Here is a 23376-nt window from a genome sequence, read left to right as displayed (position 1 = left end):
AATGTAATCCATGACGAGGAAAACTGATGCTCGTTTAGCAGTGTAAATCCGATCGAAAACTGTTGCAATTACATAACCACTAAACAGGCAACACTTTTCTTCGTCATGCATTACGTTCGAAGTTTAAAGAATGTAGATTAGTACCGTATAATGGCTGATTCGTCTTGACCAAGCACTCGACTTGTAGCTGAAAGAACGTAGATTAATCTCCTGTAAGTGGCAATAACAATAAACGACCAGAACACTGTTAAAATCGCACTTTATTTGCAACGGTTGGCACTGTATCTCATCATGCGTACCCCGGTTAGTTCACTTTGAATAACTCTTCCAACGTTATATGGACAGGTTACGTCTTGATCAAGCATTCAGTTTGAAGCTGAAAGAACGTAGATTAATCTCCTGTCATTGGAAATAAGAATAAACAACCAGAACACTATCAAAATCGCATTTAATTACGGAATACCATTATTTTTTCGACCGGTGGCGCCACTCGTGGCAATTCGCTCAAACTGCTAGCCAAATAATACCGACAGGTGAGTGAAAATTTCTAGTCATGGAAAAATGCAAATATCTCAGTAATTAAGCACTTAAAATGAACGTCATTAGTCTCAAATTGTCCCTCAGGACTTAATGCATGGACCCAATAGTGCAGAACCCCTGAATTAATAAAATTAGTTATGCCTGTATTACCGTAACCTCTTATGGGGCGACAACCTGATTGCAAAATATTTAGATCCCATTTACACCGCTAAACGAGCATGATTCTTCTTCGTTTTGCATTAGATACAACCTTTAAAGAACGTAGATTACTATTCTCTAAGGGCTGGACACTAGTAATTACAAGAACATTGTTAAAATCTCATTTGTTTGCAACGGTTGACACTGTCTCTCGTCATGCGTACCCGGGTTAGTTCACTTTGAATAGCTCTTACACCGTTGTACGGATAACTTTCGTCTAGATAAAATACTCGATTTATAGCTGAAAAAACGTAGATTAATCTCCTCTCATTGAAAATAACAATAAACAACCAGAACACTGTTAAAATCGCATTTCATTGCGTAATACCAATATTTTTTGACTGGTGGCGCCACCCGTGGCGAATCGGTGAAACTACTAGCCAATTTTACGCTAGCAGTTTCAGCGATTCGCCACGGATGGCGCCACCGGTCGAAAAAATAGTGGTATTCCGCAATTGAATGCGATTTTAACAGTGTTCTGGTTGTTTATTGTTATTTTCAATGACAGGAGATTAATCTACGTTCTTTCAGCTTCAATCTCAATGCTTGATCAAGACGTAACCTGTCCACATAACCTTGGAAGAGCTATTCAAAGTGAACTAACCGGGGTACGCATGACGAGAGACAGTGTCAACCGTTGCAAACAAATGCGATTTTAACAATGTTCTTGTAATTACTAGTGTCCAGCTGTTAGGGAATAGTAATCTACGTTCTTTAAACGTTGTATCTAATGCAAAACGAAGAATCATGCCCGTTTAGCAGTGTAAATCCGATCGAAATATTTTGCAATCAGGTTGTCGCCCCATAAGAGTTTACGGTAATACAAACATAACTAATTTGATTAATTCAGGGGTTCTGCACTATTGGGTCCATGCATTAAGTCCTGAGGGACAATTTGAGACTAATGACGTTCATTTTAAGTGCTTAATTACTGAGATATTTGCATTTTTCCATCACTAGAAATTTTCACTTACCTGTCGGTATAATGGGGCTAGCAGTTTGAGCGAATTGCCGCGGGCGGCGCCACCGGTCAAAAAAATAGTGGTATTCCGCAATTAAATGTGAATTTAACAGTGTTCTGGTTGTTTATTGTTATTGTCAATGATAAAGGATTAATCTACGTTCTTTAAGCTACACGCCGAGTGCTTGGTCAAGACGAATGCTCTTCATATAACGTTGTGAGACCTGTCCAAATATGAAGTTAACCAGGAGTGCTTGACGGGACCCAGTGACAACAGCCGCGTTTTCTAAACTCCAAATTTTGTACTTGGTGAAGATGACAGTGTACGTATACGTGTGTACCAGAGGACATACATAATAGACTGCACAGCTTATGATAAGGTTGAAATCCGCACTACGAAAAGGGGACAATAACTGGAGTAACTAATCGGTCGGCAGAATCGCGCTGTGATTGGTCGGGGTTTTTCGTTAATATCGTCGTTATATTATAGATATCTGATTTCTTCTTACGTTAAATAAAAAGTACCGTTACACTTGATCAAATATTTACTAATTTCTTGATCATGATCCTCAACGATTAAGTAATTAACCGGTAATGTATACACACAGAGAAATCACATAATGATGTAACTACAATCATTTACATATAGTAATACAAAATTTTAAATTACTAACAGATACATCATTTTTCAAACATCTTTTAAAGATTGTGTTTTATCAACAGATCCAAGTGTTCCTCCCATCTCAATGTCCTATAGAGTTCTATCAATCTGTTTCAGAATTTTTTAACATTCAGTAGAAACTTATTCTGAGATTGTTTATCTTCCTACTTTCCCTAACTTAGTGTCTGTCTTAGGATTGGCGGTAATGTTTTGCACACGGACGATCACCTCGTTGATCTTTGTTTGCAGATTTCTGATATCCTGAATGTAAAGGAGAGAAAGTAATTTAGCTGCGTTATCCAAAGCTGGATTGCTTAGCTGGAAGCCAGGAGCAATCTCCATCACCGGGAACGGTTTGCCCTTGAGAATTTTTGAGTCTGGATTTTGCAGGCACTCTGCATTTAATCTCCTCTGTACTAATTTACTACAGGCCTTTAATGTGATCAGATGATTTGGAAGCTCTGGAACTCGAAGTACCTTCGCCATAGAGTACACTCCCTTCTTGAACTCGGTGCTCTCAACTAAGGATTAGAAAAATTTAGGAATATACAACTAGAAAGTTAAAATTAACCTATTTTTGTCATAACATCATGTAATGGCTGTGCAAAGACATTTTCACTTTTCTGATTAAAAAGCTGCTTGAGTGACTGAAATATTAAGTTTTGTACACTTTTCAATATATCTGAATTTTACGTTGAATTTTTTATTCCCCTGTATGATGCAAATGGATTAATATTTGTCTGTACTTACAGTCTAAGTTGTCTAACGGATTCTTAGACTTAAGCTGAGGTAGCATTGCCTCCTTTTTCCTTTTCAGTTTCATCTCTTTCACATTTTCGGAATAATCCTCACCTAAATACATGTTATACATAACTTCTTTTGTACACATTTGATATAAAAACAAACAGAATAAAATTTAACATGTTCAAAATATTTCAAGGATTCTTTGTAATTAAACCTTCTATTCAATTCTTACTGGTATTCTCAGATTCCAACCAGATCGCGTGCCCAATCAGCCACTCAAGTTGATTCAAAGTATCACCCGAAACTGGACAATTAACATCTGCACAATACTTTGCAAAAACCTTAAGCCAGGCATCACTCTTCAAGTCACGTAGTTCCTTTCGAATCTGTATATCATACTGACGTATTTTTTGATCCTCAAGCCATATTACTATTTTACGAAAGTGCTGTGGATCTGTAATATATTTTAAATATACATATATATATAATTCATTGTGCCGTTCTTTTTTTAAGTTTCTGTTAAAGCAAAGGCTATTTAAATATTGTTCCTCAATTTCAAGTCAATACATGAAAGACCAAATATAAATTATTATTTTATAAAAATACAATATCTACCAAATATTATTTCGAACTAAATAAATTGGTGCAATGAATTAATACTAATATTAATTGATCGAAGTAGAAATTAAAAGGAACAAACCATTTACATTAACTTTGGCCCATTCCACATAACCTAACGCTTGAAGTCTTCTTTTAAACATGATGGAATCTCTGAGGACGAAAAGTGTCTTAAACACAAGGCGCTATTCAAAACTTATAAACTGGGAGACTGTTTTAACTGTCTGATACTACATGCACATTACGTTCATCGTAATTGACAGTTCTTCAAGCAACTCGCCCATTACTAACCGGACCGATGGTCAAAACAGTAGTCCATCACCCATTCGCAAAACTTATGAAGAAATATGTTAGACATAAGAATATTTATAATTCAAATTATAGTGGACTACAGCTGAAAAATTCACTCTGGAAAATTATTATACGAACAATAAGGGAGATAAGCAAATAACAAGAAAAAAAACAACTAAATAGTTATGTATAGGAAGAATACAACCACTAGATTTTTAAACAATTAACTGAAAAACTGTGTTAAAATTATATCAAAATTACGTTAAAACTGTATGAACCTTCATAGTTGGAATAATACAATCATACATGCTGGTGAGAACCCAAAGAATTAATTTGCAAATCAGTAGAATCTCCTTTCGGAGTTAAGACTGCAATGAAAGTAATGTAATATTAATAATTTAGTTATATAATAAAAAGTTTGTATGCAGCTTTGTGCCATTCACAGCAAATTATCTAACAGTAAACAATAAAATAAGACAATTATTAATGCATGTTTCCGGTGTGTCGACAGTTTGTAATACGGGTTGCATATACCTTGGAGTTTTTCGGTTAAATTGCACACTATACTACTAGATGGTTTAATAAAAATATAATTTATCTACGCTCGTTACTTGTTAGTTCTCAATTCTATCATAGAAGCCCTAAAAATATTCCTAAATATATTATCCAAACTGTACAGTATCTATTTCACCGTATAAAATAGAAGAAATAATATGAACTGTATCAGTTCTACCTTGGATCACGCATGCGTGCGCCGTTTGAAATCCCAAACCCTTCCAAGGACTAAGGATAGTTTTATTTCAGTCCTGACACAGCGAACCGCGGTAAAACGAAAGTCTTTCCCTGATAAGATTTTCGTGAATAAAAACTAGCTTTAAATAATTTTCTTGTTTGTAAAAATAATTAAACGTGTTTCATTACAATTGAGTCATCTAAGTGTACCGAAATCTATACAGTGAAGGTTTTATAATTAAACTGAGTGCAAATTGAAGTATGGCAAAATTCTTAGCGACCGTCAAAGCGATCATCACACGACTGGTTTTCGCCTCGCACGGTTTCATAGCCATCTGGCAAGTGACCACGTTCAAGAAGAATCCTCTCTTCTGGTACCTCAGCTGTCCAATCCTGCTGCTGTTCTTCGAGGGCATCTTCACGCTCACCATAAAGGAGAACCAAGAATGGAAATGGTAAATGACGGGAATACTATTTTTCACAAGTTGCTACAAACAAGTAAGCCCTAATAGTATTGTTAAAAAAAAAAATTTTTGAATGGTCTAAAGAGGGCTATCTTCCTATGACTAAGTATTTTCTGCGTGGGAAATGGGGTGGATACAATACGTATTTGTACATTTTTTTTTTCAAATGATTTATCAGAAAACAGGTATTGCTTACTCCAGTTTCTTGGATCTCCCTATATATTCGAAAATACATCTTTAGAGATGCATTTAAAGAAACGTGTAATTTAAATCAAGGAAGGACACTTCCCCCAAAATGAAGTGTTCCAATTCCTTAAACTTATTGTTTTAGCTAGGACAATACTTAGATATCACATGACGCCTTAAAGGCGCCTTGGACCTAAAATAGCCGTAAAATGGGCGTCTTGAAGGCGTCGTGTGCTATCTGGGAACTTAATATTAAATTTTGTAATAATCTTTAAATCGTTGGCAAGTTCTCATGTAAATCTAGTGTAGACATCTTTGTAAATCTTGTAAAATATTTGTTCAACCATATCCATTTCACTTGTCTACAAAATTGTACGCGAGGACAAGTACAGAATTCGACAGAATAAAAGTCAGACCGAGGGGGAGCACACAGTAAATCAAACCTATTTTCCTGAGCACGGAAGGGTGTGTTGTTGTGGGACCGTCATCCGTCTGACAGACGGAAATTGGAGCATTAGTAACAGGAGCGGGACGAGAAACACAATCCACTATAGGTGGTCGGAGGCGGCCCGAAAAATTATTGACACTCGGAAAGAAGGCTACGTGTAACAGTGACCCCCTTTTTCTAATATCCCTTTTCCCATTCAAATCGAGTGATCGATTCTCGTCGAGGATTCGGCGATATCTCAAGAACGATGTTCTTGTGAGAATTAATGCAACGGAGAACACACCTTCCACTACCAGATATTAATCTTCCAAATATTTTTATGAAATATATACCACCTGAAAAAAAAAAGAATAATTTTCTTCCACCGTATATAATAGATTAATTTTGTCGTACAATCTTCAGTGGAGATTTGTATTGCCTTAATTTATCGCTTAACAGGTTCTGCCCTTCGGTGTTCCTCTACCTGAGTAGCGTGGTACCAGCGATATGGCTTTTGGAGCTGGACAAGGTCGACAGGAGGCTGAAAGCTTTCGAGACCAATGCCAACATATCAGAGAACCTAGACTTAACAAACCTGGCGGCGGAGGATTTGAAGAACTTGGAGAAAGCTTTGGGCGTGAGTAGAATCACCCACAGTTTGACTAAAAGAAACTGAAAAGTATTCGTTATTCAGGTGAACATACACCTACCAGACATCCAGATATCGACGGAAACTTGGGTGACCTTGATAGAGCAGTTTCTGATGTTGATCCTGATCATTGGAAGATGGATGTTACCAAAGGGCGAACTGACACGTGACCAGCTGAGTCAATTGCTGTTGGTTTACATTGGAACAGCAGCTGATATTATAGAGTTCTTCGATTCCTTCAAAGAAGACAGGATAGCGCGGGAGCCTGTGTTGGTTTACTTGACTCTGGGCATCTGGGCATGGTCCTTGATGCAGTTCACGGTCGTTCTGACCGCCACCAAGTCCAGAAAATCTCGCCTGTCATCGGGGAACGCTGTAAAAAAGAGGGTTCAGACTGAGACCAGTTGCTGTAGCATAGACGTCTGGGGGATTGCTTTGAATATGCTTCTCCAGGTACTCTTTCCGCTTACCCTAATCTTTCGTTCACCACTTGGAAACGCCTTTATCCTTTTCTTGTCATTCCAGGATGGTCCGTTTCTTGCCTTTCGACTGATCCTGATCACCCACTACCGTATAGTCAGCTACATGAACATTTTCTTCACCTGCAAGAACACTCTGGTAATACTGCTGCAGCTCTACAGGCTGTACGTGGTGCAAACGGAGAACAAAAGCAAGAAAAAGAAGCCAGAGGTGGCTAACATTAGCATCATATCGAGGGGAGACGTGTATAAGGATGTCAGGAGTAGAAAAATGTGCGAGGAGAGAAAGAAGAAGAGGAGGAGGGACAAGGATGTGGAGGCTCACTATTCGGAGAGTGAGGAGACCACAGAGGAAACTGACAAATTTGATTCCTCCCCTAGAAACACTGGTCGTTCCAAACGGTGTGCATCACTGTTCTTAAAATATAAATTAGAATGTATGGAAGTGTAGTTAAAATTTTCTTATGAATTTTTCTGTCTGTTAAAACCAAGTAGGAAGGCCAGACAGGACACCGGGTACTCCACATCCAGTTCGCGCAACTCTGGCAGGCACAGTAAATCTCAGAAGAGCAAAAGATCTTCACGCAGAGAGGAGGCCAAGCACGAAGCTACCTCTGATGATGAGAGACGCAAGAGGAAACTTGACAGGAAGTCATCAGAGAAAGGCGACAAGAAGTATTCTGACAGTGGCAAGTCCAAGGCCAGGAACGATGATTCCAGCAAGAGTTCCAGTAAAAGCAGGAAGACCAAGGAAGACAGTGAGGACGAGTCCACGACTGAAGAGGTGGCAGATAAGACTATTAGTGAGGGTAGTGAAACAGAATCTGAAGAAAAGAGGTGAATATATGTGTATGATACCAAATGCAGTTGTGGTTTATGCTTTGTTGAGACGATATTAATGACATTTTCAAGCAGTAAACAAGTAGAAGTAACAGTTGTGTTGCTAAATGTTTGGAATATCCTTACAGGTATGCCCACAGGAAACGAAGACAGAACAGGGACTGACAACGAAGCCTCGGTATAGTTGCATTGATGTTTGTCTATTCCGCGATCATGATCACTTGTATACTCTTCATACACGCGGGTATTAACAACGGTATGGTGTTGACTACGAGAGTGAAGGGAACATTTCACACTGACTAAGCTAGTTTCCACTTCATTTCTATGCAATCAAGAGAACTTGGACTTCAGGTTTCAGCCCCAGGTGTAAGTCCGTGATCATTGTCTGGCAAAATCATACTCAAAGTGCAAAAAGGTAATGTATTTCAAGAGCACAAAACGGTAAATATTATTTAGAAGTCTTGCTTAGGCAAGTACAACATCCGAATGGATTGAATATAAAGAGTAGTTAAATATGAAACGAAAGAATATTAATATAAGATACTATTTTAATATAGCCACTCGTATTTCTAACCGGTGAAATGATTAATTAGAGATATTTGTACTATGTTTCTGCTCTTAGATCCTCTTAAATAAAGAATTGAATGAAGCTAACGTGTTTTCTTAATTAACCTATAAGAAATATATGAAGTGTAACGATTACAAAAGAAATGTGTATAAAATTCCGAACGGTCTTTTGGGTCTGAGTTGCAGAACTACTGGATAGTCAAATTTTTGCACGTTTCCAGCCATTCTATGCTCTGAGCAGCATCCAGACTGTCGATGTAGTTAGCCAGGTCATCCTGGTGACTTCCAGTAGCTGCACAGTATAGGATCGCTGTATTTTCTAACAGTTCTTGCAACGAATGAGTTTTCATCGCTGTTGCATCTACTACATTGTTCATTGAGATATTTTCCTTTCTTTCCACGTTCGTTGCACTTGATTGTGACTTTTGAGCTGGTTCCAAGTGTTTCAAATCTTCAGTCTTTTTCTCTGACGTAGAGTCCACAGTCGCTTGATCAATCTTGAACAATGACTGTCTGTTGGACACTGCTGACAGGAGCTTTTTTTCATTCAAGCCTCCCTTTATGTCTTTCATCTTCTCTACTGTAAAATGGAATCGTCTCCACTTGCCCTGAGGAAACGTCACGTTCACATTTCTCTCCAAACTGTTCTCCTGAGCACACTGTTTCGTACCCTCATCTTTATTGGACACTGTCTTCACCCTCATGTTTTTCAAATTGGTGTAGAATCCTTGGTTTCCAATAGCTGGTTTCTTCGTACTACTCTTGTTGTATTCGGACAGGATTTTCGCGATCTCAGACGCGTCATTGGTGCACCAAGTCTTGGTCAGACCATCGGGCACTGTCTTTGTATTTACATCCTTACTGGCAGTATCGCAGGATAGCTTTGTTTCACTACTGGTCATCTCTTTTGCCACCTGGTTTTTGGTTTGCTGCGAGCTGTCGAGAAGATACTTCGTGACTGTAAACTCCACTTTGTTTCCACGTTTCATGGTAGCTTGTTTCGCCTTCGAACTCTCTGGCTGGTCGTCGCTGGGGATCGCGTTCTTGCACACCGAAGGTATATCGAACAAAGACTCATTACTGACAGTGTCCTCCAGTTTTATTAGATTCATGTTGTTAGGCAGGGGTCTCAAAATCTGAGCATCCTTCGATTCTGAGGTATTCACCAGTATCAGAGGATTGTTCGAAGGTCGTACCATGTCCTGTATCTTCATTTGCCTGCCCTGAAAGGTCTTCAGGTTGGTGAAGGCAATAGACCTTTGAGAATTGGCTACGTACACTTTTTGCGCGGGGAACAATCGCGTTTTTGGCACTTGATTAAATGTCTTAATGTTCTGGGACATCATAGTCACAGGATAGTTGTCCAACATTTTGTTCGTTTCCACTGGTTTCTGGGAATTCTCTTTACATGTGATGGACAGCTCGTTCTTCATGATTGACTCTGCGGTAATCGCAACAAATTGCTTCTCTGGCTCTTTGGCGATGCTGAACAAATTTTTCTTCTCATTTAACTTTTTGATCTTATCCCCTATGTTGGTTTTGTAGGTGGAGGTCATCACCTGCGAACAATAACCGAGGACAGAATGGAAACTTTCGTGCATACAGCTCTGAAAGGATTTATGCCTTCCAGAAGAAGATGCTTTTGCGTTTGTAGCGTTCGAAACGTTTCGGTTGGTCCTCGTGTTTTTGTATCGTTTCTTTTCGCCAGATGACGGGAGGAAATCACAGTGAGGATCTACAGATACTACTTCTATTTCAGGACGATCTACTATCTCGCGATAAGAAAGTCCATTAAGGCTAGTGTAGTAACGACCCAAGTATTCTGCGGCTAAACCCACCTGGAAAATTTCCATAGATGTCGTTTGAATAATAAATTGGTTGCAATCACACAGTCCAAATATGGTGAAATAAAAATCTCACCTCGGGATGAAAGACTGGTCTTTCGTGCATTCCATGCACTGGCCATTCTTTCCATTCCATTTCATCCCTTACTGTTGGCGCTTGATAAGTGGCCCCTACATTGTACATTTTTCGTGTGACAGATCGTGTATTCATGTAAGGCATTGTAGAAGACCTTCCTCGTTTGCTGGGCTCCAGATCAAAGAATGATCCTTTCCTCTTCGCTGAGAGCAATTGCTTCCTTGGTCTGGGAAAATCCTTGTCTGGATCTTTCTTTGTCACACGTATTGGATTCCTTCGAATCTCTCCTGTCCCACGACTGAAAAATATTTCCAACAAAACTAGTAAGTTTTAATTAAATACAATTCAGAGGTTTCAGAATCCGAAAACTTTCAAATTTAAATTTCGTCCATCCACGATGTACGAATCCCGAAGAAATGAACATCAAATAGTAAGTTACCGACATACGGTAACAACGAGCTCTAGAAAATCTGCACGTATGCGAGATAAAAATACTTCTGTATCGTGTGAAATTATTCCATAATGAACTAATGTTCGCTTGAAATATCTTGTTACATTACTCCCCCAATTTTCGATCCACTCACTTCTTTCTCGTCGCTCGATGAACTCTCCTTAGTTTCGTGGTTGCACCGGAAGTAGAACCTCCGCTACTGCTCTCCGTGGAATCTCTCACGTAATCGCTGTCGTCCTTGTACTTTTTATCCTGCTTGATCTCGATCGTTCCCGGGGGAAGTTTCTGCAAAATCTCGATCCCTTTGTAATCCGTCGTCGACTCCTGCTGCTCCGTCGATAACGGCTCTAGGTCCAGCCGTTTCCGGAGTGCCATCTTCGACCGTTCATCGCCTAACTCGAACATTCGTGGATCTTCCTGCAACCGATCCTCCGTCATATCTGACTCCACGATTTCCCGTTGCGTCGTAGTTCGATTTTTTTCTTTTCCTATTATCGCGATCACACTGACGTCATCGTCCTCCTTGAGATTCTGTCTTCTCGAGTCCTCCATTTACCTTTTCTTGGTTACCAAAAACATCCGGGGACAATGAACTACTGTTTACGTGCCCCCTCGATTAAATTTACCGCAGTATTCTCGATGGCAGATCCGTGGAACTTGAGAATCGATAATTTTCTGGGTCTTGAGCTTTTTCAGAGACACACTTGCAGCGGAGACAAGGTTTCTTTTGCGGAGACACGATTACGCATGGACATGTGACTGACACGCTGCGCCAGAGACGCGACCCCCGTAGCTTTTGTTTCTTGCGTTCGGAATGGGGGGGAACAACGGTGTCATCTATCAATTCATGGTTCGACGACAACGTCATGCGACTGTATCTTACAGCATGCTGGATCACTTGAATTTTTCTTGCAACGGGAGTCTAACACGTAAGTATAGTTGAAAATATGCCTATTTTTTTTTTATTAATTATACCTACGTCTTGCTTATTCTCACAACCTTGCTGTTTTAACTGTGATCCGCCTCTTGTATCGATTGTAAGTAAGTTTAGCTGAGTCTCCGTGATATTTATTTCAAACAATTTGCGCGTTTAACTGTATTTATCTCTGTATCAATTTTTCGCCACTTCATTTGACGTCGTGGGAGAAATTAGGTTGGGAAAACGAGGGACGGATGAGGGTTAAGGGAATTATTTATATAGAAATAGTTATCTTTGTTATTTAACAAATTTCCAGAACTCGTGGGGGAAGTTATTCATCAAGTGAGCAACTAAGAAGACTATTGAACGTGATTTGTCGTGAAATTTAACGTTATAACTCGTTGCATTAATTTTACCCGTAAATAAATATTGGATGATTTAGAAGATATGACCTTGAACCAGGTCGTTCTGTACTCCACGTGTCCAATGGAAAAAAAGGGATTGCATAAACAATAAGTGGCGTTCAACACGGAAGCCGATTGAATGAAACTCGACGGCGTTATGGCGGCCTCGCGAGCGCTGATTTTTATTCCAAACAAAATACTAAAACTAGAATCGCTATTCTGTTGTACATGTACACGCGTGTATTGCATTTAGTGTGTGTGTCTGTGTATATATAGAAATACGAAATATAATATCGTCGCTCGTATTGCACATATATAGATGACTAGAGAACTGAAATGTACAACAATCAAATATGTATACATAAAATGTCCTTTGGCACTCTATTCCTGCGGCGGCAGATTATTATTTACAAAAAGAAAACGAGAAATTCTGTATATCCTGATCTAGCCATAGATCGATTCCCTCAGTTCATATTGTCCGTAGTCAGGGCCAGGGTAGTCAACACCGATCGTCTGTTCGGATTCACTCCAAGGTTCTCCCAGTTTATCCACGACAAACGCGCCGTAAGATCTGCAACGATAATGTACGATTTTCTAGTAAAACAATTAAAATCAGATTCTTGGTACTTATGGTAATCGAAAAACTCTCGTCTATTTATAGTCCAATTAGATACTCCAATGCCATTACTTCTTGACCTAACCTATTTACGCACGCGCGACAATAATCAAGAAGTGGGAGATCAATTAAAATCTCACTAGTCACAGACAAAATCTTCACGTAATTCTATATGGACATGTAAACAAAAAAAAATTAAATAGAAGATAAATAAATATATAAAAATGCACTAAAATATAATATATTTTTAATTATAATAATTTTTTTATATTGTTTTCTATAAATTTTTATAGCTGTCACAACACTTTTGGTCATGTGTCACTAAAAATAAAATTGTGGCGCGCCCATAATGGATTACCAAGCAATATAATTCTTTTGTGAGCGTCCCACGATTTTATTTTTAGTCCCACAGGAAATGTTGTGATAGCTACAAAAATTATTTTTTATTTCTTTAGTGCATTTTAACCTATTCAAACCGGAAATTTCGTTTCCATGAAAGTAGGAGGGATAAGGATTGGTGTTTTTCACCTGTTTTTTTTTTTATTAAAACAGGATTTTATGTTATTGGCTACTGACCGCTTGTGTTCCATTCAGCGCGTTCCCCGTTTATTTCCCCTCTAAGGCACCTCTCGACGTACGTCAACGGATCGAGCCTCGCGGCCAGCACCTCTCGCAGTAGCGCGATGTATGCTATGGCCAGACGGAGGGTGTCAATCTTCGACAGCCTCTTCTCGTACGGGAACGTTGGTACGTGGACTCGGAGCTCGTCGAAAGCCGAGTTGATGCTGCTAAAAATCGTAATCAAACTGACAACCTGTTTACTTGCTAAATGAGGCTCTCCTTAAGCTTCGTTTTCACCAATCACTTTCTTCTTTCAACTGATCAATAATTATTATACCAACTGTAATAACTATTATACAAAAATCATTTAAATTACTATTATCAGATTCATCGATATATCAAACAACATTTGTAATTATATTAATATTATTTAATTTAAATTAACAGATTCGAAACCAGGCCTGGATTAAGATTTTTGGGCCCCGGGGCTATCACATCTTGGGGCACCTTCGTTGAATACCGGAGGGGGACAAATTTTTGTAAAAAAGCATAGAATAAAATTACCTAAATCTTCAAAAATGGAAATTTATCCTTTAATAAATTTTTAACCCTTCAATCTTACCAATGTTTAACCCTTATTCTTTATTTTTAACACCAGAAATGGGAAATATCCAGTGCTACAAATAGGGGTTCCCATTTAAAAAATAGAGTTGACCTCAGAATGACCACGAAATTAGACCCCATCTCATGATCAAGGTCACCATAAGATGTCTCTATTTAAACCCTAAAACTTTTATGTGAAACATTTTTTCCTATCGTTCATTCACACGTTGGATCATCGGCTATAGAAACGATGATATTGTATTCCTCGAGTGTGTTAATTAGGGATCATGTGAACATGTTAAGAACGATATTAAGAATAATTTCTCACCTGAGCATACGTTTCCTCTCTCTAATGTTCGCAGCGTGCCGTTGGATTCTGTAAGGACTGCCATTTGGATAGTAACCCTCCTCCACACCGTTTATTTCCGTGTCATTGTGATCTGTGACAGGCAGAAAGAAGCTTAATAATTTGAATTAGAGTGAATCTTTGATTAACGCTCGGGGACTGCTTTCGAACACTTATCGTAGAGGGACACTATTTCCTATTATTTCCAGGTCTATTATTCAACCTCTTGTATTTTACCGTCGCCTGAGAAAAATTCAAAGCAGCAGTGGAGACGAAGCAGACACCATTTAACTAGAGATTTTTACGAGCTTGTATTGCGAATTCACTGTACATATAGAACAAGTCATTTAAAAAATAACTTGTACCTCAAATTATGGTCTCAATTCTACTATTTTCTAAATCTCTAGATATCGTTTTCTCGACTATTCAAAGGACCAGGGAGACATTATAGTAATGTTATTACTAGACTGCGGATTTTATGCATTTATAGCCAATAGGTCTTTGTATAACACCAAAGAGAATTCTAAATATTTTCTACTTCATTCTTACACCAATAAGATATTTAAGAAAAGAAATAAATTCCTACCTTTGCTGTCTTCGTAAAAATTGACTTAAGAAAATGTAATTTGCATAAAAATCCGCAGTCTAGTTATTACAATTACCAGGTGTAGAAACTGGCATATGATAGTGCAGTGGAGAATGGGTGTGCGAAGAAGTATGCGGAACGTGTTGCGATGATCTTCCAGCGTAGACACAAGAGGGCAATTCCGCCAGGTCCTCCTCGCTGATGTCGCTGCTGGGTCCCACATAGTACTGACTACTGGAACAAAAGTTTCCTGAATATACCTTTCGATTAAAGATTAAAAATTCCCAAGATAAATAATCTAATCACTGACCTGGTACAGGCGACAGTGGAATCAGCCGGTCTGGACGTGGTCCCGACCCTGTGCCTCATCCTCTGTCCTCTATCCTCATACTCGTAACTCGAATGGCTCGCCATACCTCCAGTCCCCTTTTTCACCAGGTCATTAATCACTTCACTGTTCCTTCGACGATCGAATCACAGGTCGATCAAGACCCCTAAAACGTCACTTTAACCCGAATCAATACCTCCGTAATATAATCCTCTTTCTCGATTTTATCAGTGCTAACTAGTTTAGGGTATGGTGCTCGAGGATCACCTGACTGTTGGGTTAGGAGACTGGAGGGGTCAGCACGGGAAATAGGAAGAACTCCGACTATCGTCCGTGTCCCTGGGGAGGCTGGTTTATATACCCCTACGCGAGTGTCGCGTTAGGGGGATGATCGATACAACCCCTGGGCGGAGATTACGTCCAATCGGAGGCCCGTCTAGGGCTCTGGGTGAACGTCAGACGTGAACGTGATTGGTCCCCGTGGATAACGAGCGATTCATGTCCGAAAGTTCCTGCGGTTCATTGTTACTGCCCGAGTGAAATTTTATTTCCATCGTTCACCCTAACCCACCCTCACACCACTTCGGGGAAAATTGTCCGAAGGAGGAAGGAGGAGTTTCGATTCGGTGCTGGATGGAACACACGGAGACGGGAAGGTCGACTTTTCGAGCTGGAGTGACGAGATTTCTTCTTGAATCTGTGGACTACGGGGTATGGAATAATTATTCGGGGATATAATTTGAATTATGGGCTGGAGGGGCTGACACGTTTCAGGTGAATTCTTCGTGTGCAGGTTTTGTGTTATGTTACTTGATGTTCTTATATTATTGTTTATTATTAGTTTTTATTTTTATTGTTGGTGTTTTCGGATGGAAGTAATGCTTGATATTTGGTTTGAATGTTTTTTCAATTTGGGGAAAATTCTTGGTAAATAGAAGAGAAGGTGTAGATCGTTGGAGTAGAGGTAGATAATAAATTTATTCTATAATCTAATGATAATTATTGCAACTGCCATTTCAACTTCAACTTGTGAAGGACTGATATAACTACGGTTTTATGTTATTTTGCTTGACGTTCTTATATTATTGTTTATTATTAGTTTTTCTTTTTATTGTTGGTGTTTACGGATGAAAGTAATGCTTGATATTTGGTTTGAATTTTTTTCAATTTAGGGAAAATTCTTGGTAAATAATAGAATATAGTTAAAATTTATCAAAATCCATCGGTAAATTGTAATAGCAATTAATATGAAAATTGAGATAGTATTAATAGTAAAGAATACCTATAATATGCAATATGGCAGAAATTTTTTTATATATTGTACTAAACAAAAGACAGAATTTATTACATTAATGTCACTGTCATTTTTCAAAATGGATAGTACACGTAGTTAATTTAGGAAAAATATTTAAAATCATACAGTATTTGGAAATATTCTCACTACATGTTCTGGAATCATTTTTACTACTGTCTAAACACCATTTCCTTGACTTACATTTCGGCTCGAAAAATTAAAACAACAGTGTCTGTCTAAGTATTACAGACTCTCCAGTAATATTCAATCGATGATCCACTGAATAAAATTCAATTTGACCCCCGGGGATAACATCGAAATATGCAAATTGATCGTGAAATCCGTTCCACCGTTCTCTCTCTAGTTCAAGGCGTGTTCTCATAGGTTCCACAGGGACATAATCCCAATTATGCGCCGCGGACGTATCGGTGGTCGACAATAGTAATCCCGGTTCAGGGATTCCGTGTCGACGACTAGAAACTCGTTTTCCATCGGGGTAGTAGGGGTCGGAGGGGGCCAGACGACGGGCGACAAAACTTTCGCCGGTTTTGCCAGGTACACAACCAACCCTATCGAACCAACCACCACCGCCATTGTGATCGTATTAACACCTTGCATAATTGCGTCGCCACCGACGCCGCCGCGTTTCTCATTGTGCGTCCGCCTAAACACGTCTCATTTGAATATTGGCCCATTCATATCTCTCTCTGTCTCTCTGGGAAGCCCGATCGGTGATAAAGGGGATCGTGCCCGGTTGCTTCCTCTTCATCGACGAACGATTCACCTCTTTCTCAGGCTGTCAGCTTCTGTGGACCACTTAACGCCAACTGACAAGGTCAGACGAATATTTCCATTTTTTTTTTTTTTGCAGATTTGTGAGTGATTTTGATAGAACAATCGGGCAATTTTGTTCGTTTGATACTGTTCGGCTCCTCGGGGGTGAATATACCCCTTGGAGGTTTATTTGGGTTTTCATAGTTTTCTGTATATCTTGAAGATTATAGGAGATGTAAAAAATTTGTTGGAACAAAAGTTTAATGGATTCTTATGCTCTGTACTATTGGGTAATGAAATTATTGAAAGTTCGTTGTTTAAACAAATAAATTAATAAATAAGTAAATTTTTAATAAGTTCGTTGCAGAGTTTTATGGAATATAAGAAGTTATTGAATTTTTGTTACAACAATTTTTTTGTATCTACTAGTGTTTTCAAGATACGAGGAGAATAGGAGAAGACATTAATCTTTTAGGGGTGTTTTCAAGATACCAGTGAGCAGTTTGTGATACGTTAAAACGAGGAATAAGTTAGTCATATTCACTTTTCAATGGAAATATGAAAATGGTAAAAATAGATAATATAAATTGTAAATTTCCAATAATTATACTGGTTTTAACTATTAAACTGTACCGAGACCCCGAAATTAATTTCCACTGAATTCTATCATGACATTAAAATATTGGGGTACTAAAACAAGTAATAAAAAAAAGTTAAATAATTAATTATTATACAATGATAAGCAGAAGTTTCTCACAGTTGCATGTGGAGGAAGGAATGATTTTTGTATGTTGAATCATCGTTAAATTGATAAAAAAAAATCCGTCGAGGATCGCTGATAACAAAATAGAAGGACGTAGACCAGATGCGACTCGAGTATCGGTTTTACGAGTATCAGTACGCGAACGTCCCGGAGCGTGCCGTTTCGAGTATCGCTGTGACAAATTTCAAGAGGGTATTGTGTCCCCGCAAAACGATTATTTATCTCAATTTGTCACGTACCGGGGGACGCGATGTTGGGTGACCGAGATCGGGTTCCAGAATCTGTGATTCTCCCCCGTCCTTGTTTGCTAAACAGTCCATCGATAAATTCGATGCAGATTTCACGATCTTTAAAAAAAAAAACTCGAGGTTATTGTAGCAATTTATCCTGTATTAAACATTAACAATAAATTAAAAATAATCTACACTCCATTTTAGTACTATGTAAGTATTATAAGTACTATTAAGTACGATTAGGCACTATTAGACACTATTATGTACGATTTAAGTACTATTAGCTACTGTTAAGTATTGTTAGGTCTTGTTTTTCGTGGGGGAAAATCCCCACGGACTCGGTTTAGTTACCTATTGCTAAGTCTCGTTGAATATTCTTAGGTATCACCGGTACCATTCAATATTTCATCCATTCTACACTCACTGTAGCAGATTCGATACTCTATTCCTAACATTAGGTGTCCTTTTCCATCTATCAATTATCATCTATTACCCAAATGAATGTTCTGCCAATCTTTATTCTCTTCCTTCACATCGCATCACGTCAGCCCACAAACGTTCCATATAAAAAAAAATAAAAGAAGCCTTCAGACAATCGGTGCAGTTCCTACGGTTTGCTTTTCCCAAACCACAGATCAAACAGTTTCGCGGGCTGTAAGGTGAAAACCGTGGCTCGTCAGCATATTTGACCAATAAATAATTTAGCAAACAAATTGATCCCCAGGGACTATAAACAGATACTTAGAGGCACGCGACTCTTCGCGTCGACCGGCCAGGTTATGTGTTGTCCCTTTATGCAATGAGTCCTGACCACACGTTCTCTGGACAATAATTGATCGTTTCGATCCGAGAACCCCTACTGTGAGAACCGAAGTGGGGCCCGCGGCGTGAAATCTCTATTATCGAGGGGTTGGGAATGGTACCCCCGTTGTTCGGTGGCGCTTGTATGTGTATCCGAACGAACTGGTGCTGACAGGGTGTGCTCGCCTCCCCCCTTCCTGCTACTCCCTCTTCTTTACGCTCCTCACCCCCTTGGAAAATAATGTAATCGCGAATTAAATGTTTGCTCGGATGTCCACGATCCCCTACTGGTATGTATGTCCTCCACGAAACCGACAGAAAAGAGACGGAGCAGATGAAATGGTCCGTTTGTTTTAACCGAGGCTACCGGTCACGTGGAAATCAGAGAACAGTGTAATTGAGAGGTGTATGTTATGGATATTACGTTCATAGGAATAGATACCTAACCTTCCTTAGGATCCATTTGTGGTGCTATTAGGTTCCATAGGTACCATTCTGTCATGCGAAAATTTTCTGTACTATTAAATACTATTAGATACTATTACATACTATTAGATACTATTAGATACTACTAGATACTACTAGATACTACTAGATACTACTAGATACTACTAGATACTACTAGATACTACTAGATACTACTAGATACTACTAGATACTATTAGATACTGTTAGATACTATTGGATACTATTAGATATTATTAGATACTATTGGATATTATTGGATACTACTAGGCACTATTAGGCACTACTAGGCACTACTAGGCACTACTAGGCACTACTAGGTACTATTAGCTACTGCTACGTCTTACTAGGACCTACTATGGCCAACTAGGCACTACTAGGTGCTATTAGGTACTACTAGGTCCTGCTATGGCCTTCTAGATACCACAGATGTCATTCTATGGTCCAAAAATTTTGTTGTCAGAATGTCTATATTTGTAAAGTTTTTGACTGATTATTAATTGCGTTATTGGGTACCACCGGAAACCTTAAGGCTGAAAAATTCCCTTCCAGCATATAATACAAATTAAGAGTAGTTACGGGACTACTATTAGGTACCAAGAATACCATTCTACAGTCGACAAATTTCTACCAGAACAACCGTATTTATTAAGGTTCAGAGTAATTAAAGGTCTGTATTAGTTCTAGATCTAGAGTAACTCTGACTGTAAAGTATGACTAAAGAAGTGACTTCAAATGTTAACGATTCCAATGGGATCAGGAAGTACCATTTTATGTTTTTACAATTTACTGGACCACAAGAAATATTTACGGTTTATTTAACATTCCTTTGACTTTGTGTATTGTTCTTTCCAACCATTAGAAATTCGTTGTCAACCTTTTGTTTCTCTTTTTCCTCCCTTGTCTTCCCCGCCCCTCCTCAAGAGTTCATCCCCTTTGACCTCCAGTGCTCTCTTTGTCCAAAGCACTTTCTCTCTCCACCACCAGCCCCCCTTGGCTCTCTTTTCAACGTCGGACCGTCGATTGGCCACAATTCAGTGTCGCGTCGTTGCACACGGTTTTGCGGCGGTGAACGTCAATTGCATCGCTTCGCGTACATATTTCATTCCGAAACCCTCGATCCACTGACGCTTAAGGGGATTCTAATGATGATCGGAGAAAAGAAATGGGAAAACTTATCCTCGATATCTCACGGTTTTCCAGAGATAAAAATAACAATCCCAGAACATTAAAAGTTCCCAACCACACCTCAAGTTCGCTGAAATTAAGATCGTTCTATAGGTTTTTTTGGATTAGAAATTTCCAAGTTTCAAATTTTAGACCGTACAATGGTATCTCCCAAATTTGTTACTAATTTTATCTATTTGGGATCACAGTGAGAAAGCTTTGAAAAAACGTTTTCGATTGCAAACAAGGAATGGACGCTGTATCTCAGATTTAAATTTCCCGCCAAATATGGAGGTTATGTAACATCATAATACACCGTGTTTCAACCCCTTGACTGGCAAATGATCTCTTATGGAAATTCTAAAAACGTCGAAATACTTTAATGCTTATGGACTATAAATCCAGATTTATCGCAATAGTATTAAATATCTATCTAGATCTTCAATTTGCTAAAGGGGAACCCAAAAATCAACTCTCAAACCTAATGTTCCACCAGTTCTACCGATGAAATCTTCTATAACTTATCGAACTGTGACAAATATTCCATAATAATCTCTTAAAACTCCTTTTCAGCTTTTCTTCCTCAAAGTCGCGAACCCCAAAGCATAGTAATATTCCAAAAAAAATTTCATTAAATTATAATCAGTCCATTTACAAGAGACATTCGCTAAATTATTATCGGTCCATTTACAAAATAAATTCATTAAATCATTATCATTGAACACTTCTGCATACGTTCGATATTTTTCGGAATTTCGTGCACTAATTTTACGGTCCATTACCTGCACCACTCGGTCAGCACCACCATGTAGCTTATTCAATTTCCCCGGGTTGTCTCTGATCCTCCCAATTCCCCCACCCCCTTTTGGTGGCCCGTCAGCGACGGTGGTCCTACGACCGAGGCAAACAGGCTTTGGGCCACCAAGCCTATTTGGTACACGTGTCCTTGCACGTTGAATCTCGACGATCCTCCTTCTCCTCCACCCCTAGCTGTAGGGTGAAGGAGAACCGAGGCGGTGACAAAAGGACGGCACGCTCCGCCACGTGACCGCCGATGGGACGACTTTCGGGGCACCCAAAAGTGCCAGAAAGCAAGGGGGGAGAGTGAAAAGGAGGGGGAAGACTTCTCTTTGAAGACTCCAGGTCCCTCCCTTGAACTTGGTCCTCCGCGATTCTAGCTTTCACCCTCAACGATGAAGTTTAAATCAAGGTGTTTAACCCTTTAATTACGAATACCGTCAATAGACGTACGAAAAGACGATTTTGGGTAACAAGGCAGTTCGCAATAAGCGATTTTGAGATATGTTGTAATTATAACTGCTAAATAAAATAAAGTGAATGATTTTATTTTATTTTGGACCCAATACAGCCTTTAATAAAGGAAACAAATTTCTGACGTGATTTTAGTTTAGTAAATGAAGTTGTAATGATCTGAATTTGAATAAAGTTGTGCAGTCTAGATATATTGTTATTGGTGTTATCTGGGAGGTCTGGTCACGGTTACTTCTTTGTTTATTTTATCGATTTATTTATTTTACGTGAGTTTCGGAGGTGAAGTAAACCATATAGGTATATTTTAGCCATGTCATTTCGTTTTTGAGGGCACATACGTTGCATTTCTTTCTTAAAATACAACAAATTATTTTCTGTCCAATTATTTCCAAAATGAGTTTTCTACTTATACTGTCAATAAAATAAATATTGGATTCTTTATATTCTACTTATTATTTTTTATTATTATCACTATATATTTGGACAACCAGTTTCGTGAATATCCCAGTAAAGCCTCCAGTATCCGAACACTCATTATTTGAATGCTTTAATATCGAAACGTTCTACTATCCGAACGCTCTGTTATCCAAAAATCAACAGTCAAAACGATGCAGGGAATCTATAAATATATTTAAACAAACTGGCAATTTTCTTGACTTGTATTTAAAAAAATTAAGTTTAGTATTAGAAATTGATTACTCTATTATCCGAACGCTTATGTCTCCCTGTTAGTTCGGATACAGGAGGTTCTCTATTTTATTGTACTTTGCCCTACAGGAAGCTTGTATTTCTGGCCGAAGAAAAAAAAAGCTAAACTAAGCTGTTTCCAATATTCCTTCGAAACGATTGTTACCTGCCTTTCACTTCTGTCTTCGCCGACACCTGGGGCTGTTCTACTACAATTTTTCACCTTTAACACCCTGAACGGAGGATACACCTTTCGTGCCAATCATACGCGGTTCTCCATCGCCGAAAGGTGAACGTCGATACAATCCTTGCCGGGAAATCGACGTTTCTGTTGGACAGTTTAAACGCGGAGAAAATGCTAGAACTCACCTGGAGGTGCGATTTTAATCCGATTCGAGATTATGACGGACCATCCCTGTACAGTGTGCCCGGTTCACCTGAGAACACTCAAATATCTCGAAAAATATGAATAATACAAAAAAATGTTTGAGAGAAAAATAGTACGATATCGAGGAGCACATATTGTACTTCTATCTATTTGACCTTGCGATGACCTTGAAACGTCCTATGAAGGTCATATTGGAATTTTTAAATCGGAACCTGCATTTCTTATTACATACTCTTGTAGCTGACATTAAGACGTTTTCAAAACACTATATTACATATGTAATGTTCCTTAGATGAAGAATAAAAACTTTCAAAATTGTTTTAAATATTCTACCAGTAATTCTTTCACAAAAGCTCCTAATCATGGACAATTTTTGTAGGCAATACGGAAACGTATTTCTCCTTTTACTAGATAAGACACGAGCACGCCGTTTTCGAATTC

At 38.7% G+C, this 23376-nt stretch overlaps 4 protein-coding genes across 7 annotated transcripts; 1 reads left to right on the top strand and 3 right to left on the bottom strand.

The window, feature by feature from the left end:
• Positions 1-2436: 2436 nt before the first annotated feature.
• Positions 2437-4018, bottom strand: LOC107187043 (UPF0568 protein C14orf166 homolog). Its single transcript, XM_015575039.1, has 4 exons — positions 3805-4018; positions 3337-3558; positions 3111-3212; positions 2437-2881 (listed from the first exon to the last, which is right to left on the bottom strand). The coding sequence occupies exons 1-4, from the start codon at positions 3863-3865 to the stop codon at positions 2517-2519; spliced, it is 750 nt and encodes a 249-aa protein (XP_015430525.1). The 5' UTR covers positions 3866-4018; the 3' UTR covers positions 2437-2516.
• A 988-nt stretch (positions 4019-5006) lies between these two features.
• LOC107187064 (transmembrane protein 26) lies at positions 5007-7955 on the top strand. Its single transcript, XM_015575059.1, has 6 exons — positions 5007-5200; positions 6282-6459; positions 6517-6924; positions 6997-7352; positions 7446-7787; positions 7919-7955. The coding sequence occupies exons 1-6, from the start codon at positions 5007-5009 to the stop codon at positions 7953-7955; spliced, it is 1515 nt and encodes a 504-aa protein (XP_015430545.1).
• A 534-nt stretch (positions 7956-8489) lies between these two features.
• LOC107186946 lies at positions 8490-11422 on the bottom strand. Its single transcript, XM_015574919.1, has 3 exons — positions 10862-11422; positions 10278-10575; positions 8490-10195 (listed from the first exon to the last, which is right to left on the bottom strand). The coding sequence occupies exons 1-3, from the start codon at positions 11278-11280 to the stop codon at positions 8546-8548; spliced, it is 2367 nt and encodes a 788-aa protein (XP_015430405.1). The 5' UTR covers positions 11281-11422; the 3' UTR covers positions 8490-8545.
• Positions 11423-12216: 794 nt separating this feature from the next.
• On the bottom strand, positions 12217-22936 carry LOC107187023 (basic helix-loop-helix transcription factor amos). Of its 4 annotated transcripts, XM_015575015.1 has the most exons (6): positions 22917-22936; positions 15074-15268; positions 14840-14997; positions 14160-14271; positions 13244-13455; positions 12217-12622 (listed from the first exon to the last, which is right to left on the bottom strand). In XM_015575015.1, exons 2-6 carry the CDS (start codon positions 15175-15177, stop codon positions 12516-12518), a joined length of 693 nt encoding a protein of 230 aa, XP_015430501.1. In that variant the 5' UTR covers positions 15178-15268; positions 22917-22936; the 3' UTR covers positions 12217-12515. The 4 variants fall into 4 exon arrangements, with proteins under 4 accessions (XP_015430501.1, XP_015430500.1, XP_015430503.1 ...); XM_015575014.1 differs by lacking the exon at positions 22917-22936 and having other exon boundaries at positions 15074-15776; XM_015575017.1 differs by lacking the exon at positions 22917-22936 and having other exon boundaries at positions 13244-13452; positions 15074-15776.
• Positions 22937-23376: the final 440 nt, after the last annotated feature.

Source organism: Dufourea novaeangliae, unplaced genomic scaffold, assembly GCF_001272555.1.
Source record: "Dufourea novaeangliae isolate 0120121106 unplaced genomic scaffold, ASM127255v1 scaffold96, whole genome shotgun sequence".
Lineage (NCBI taxonomy): Eukaryota > Metazoa > Arthropoda > Insecta > Hymenoptera > Halictidae > Dufourea > Dufourea novaeangliae.
The sequence above is the reverse complement of the archived record's forward strand: the minus strand, read 5'-3'. Positions and strand labels throughout refer to the sequence as shown.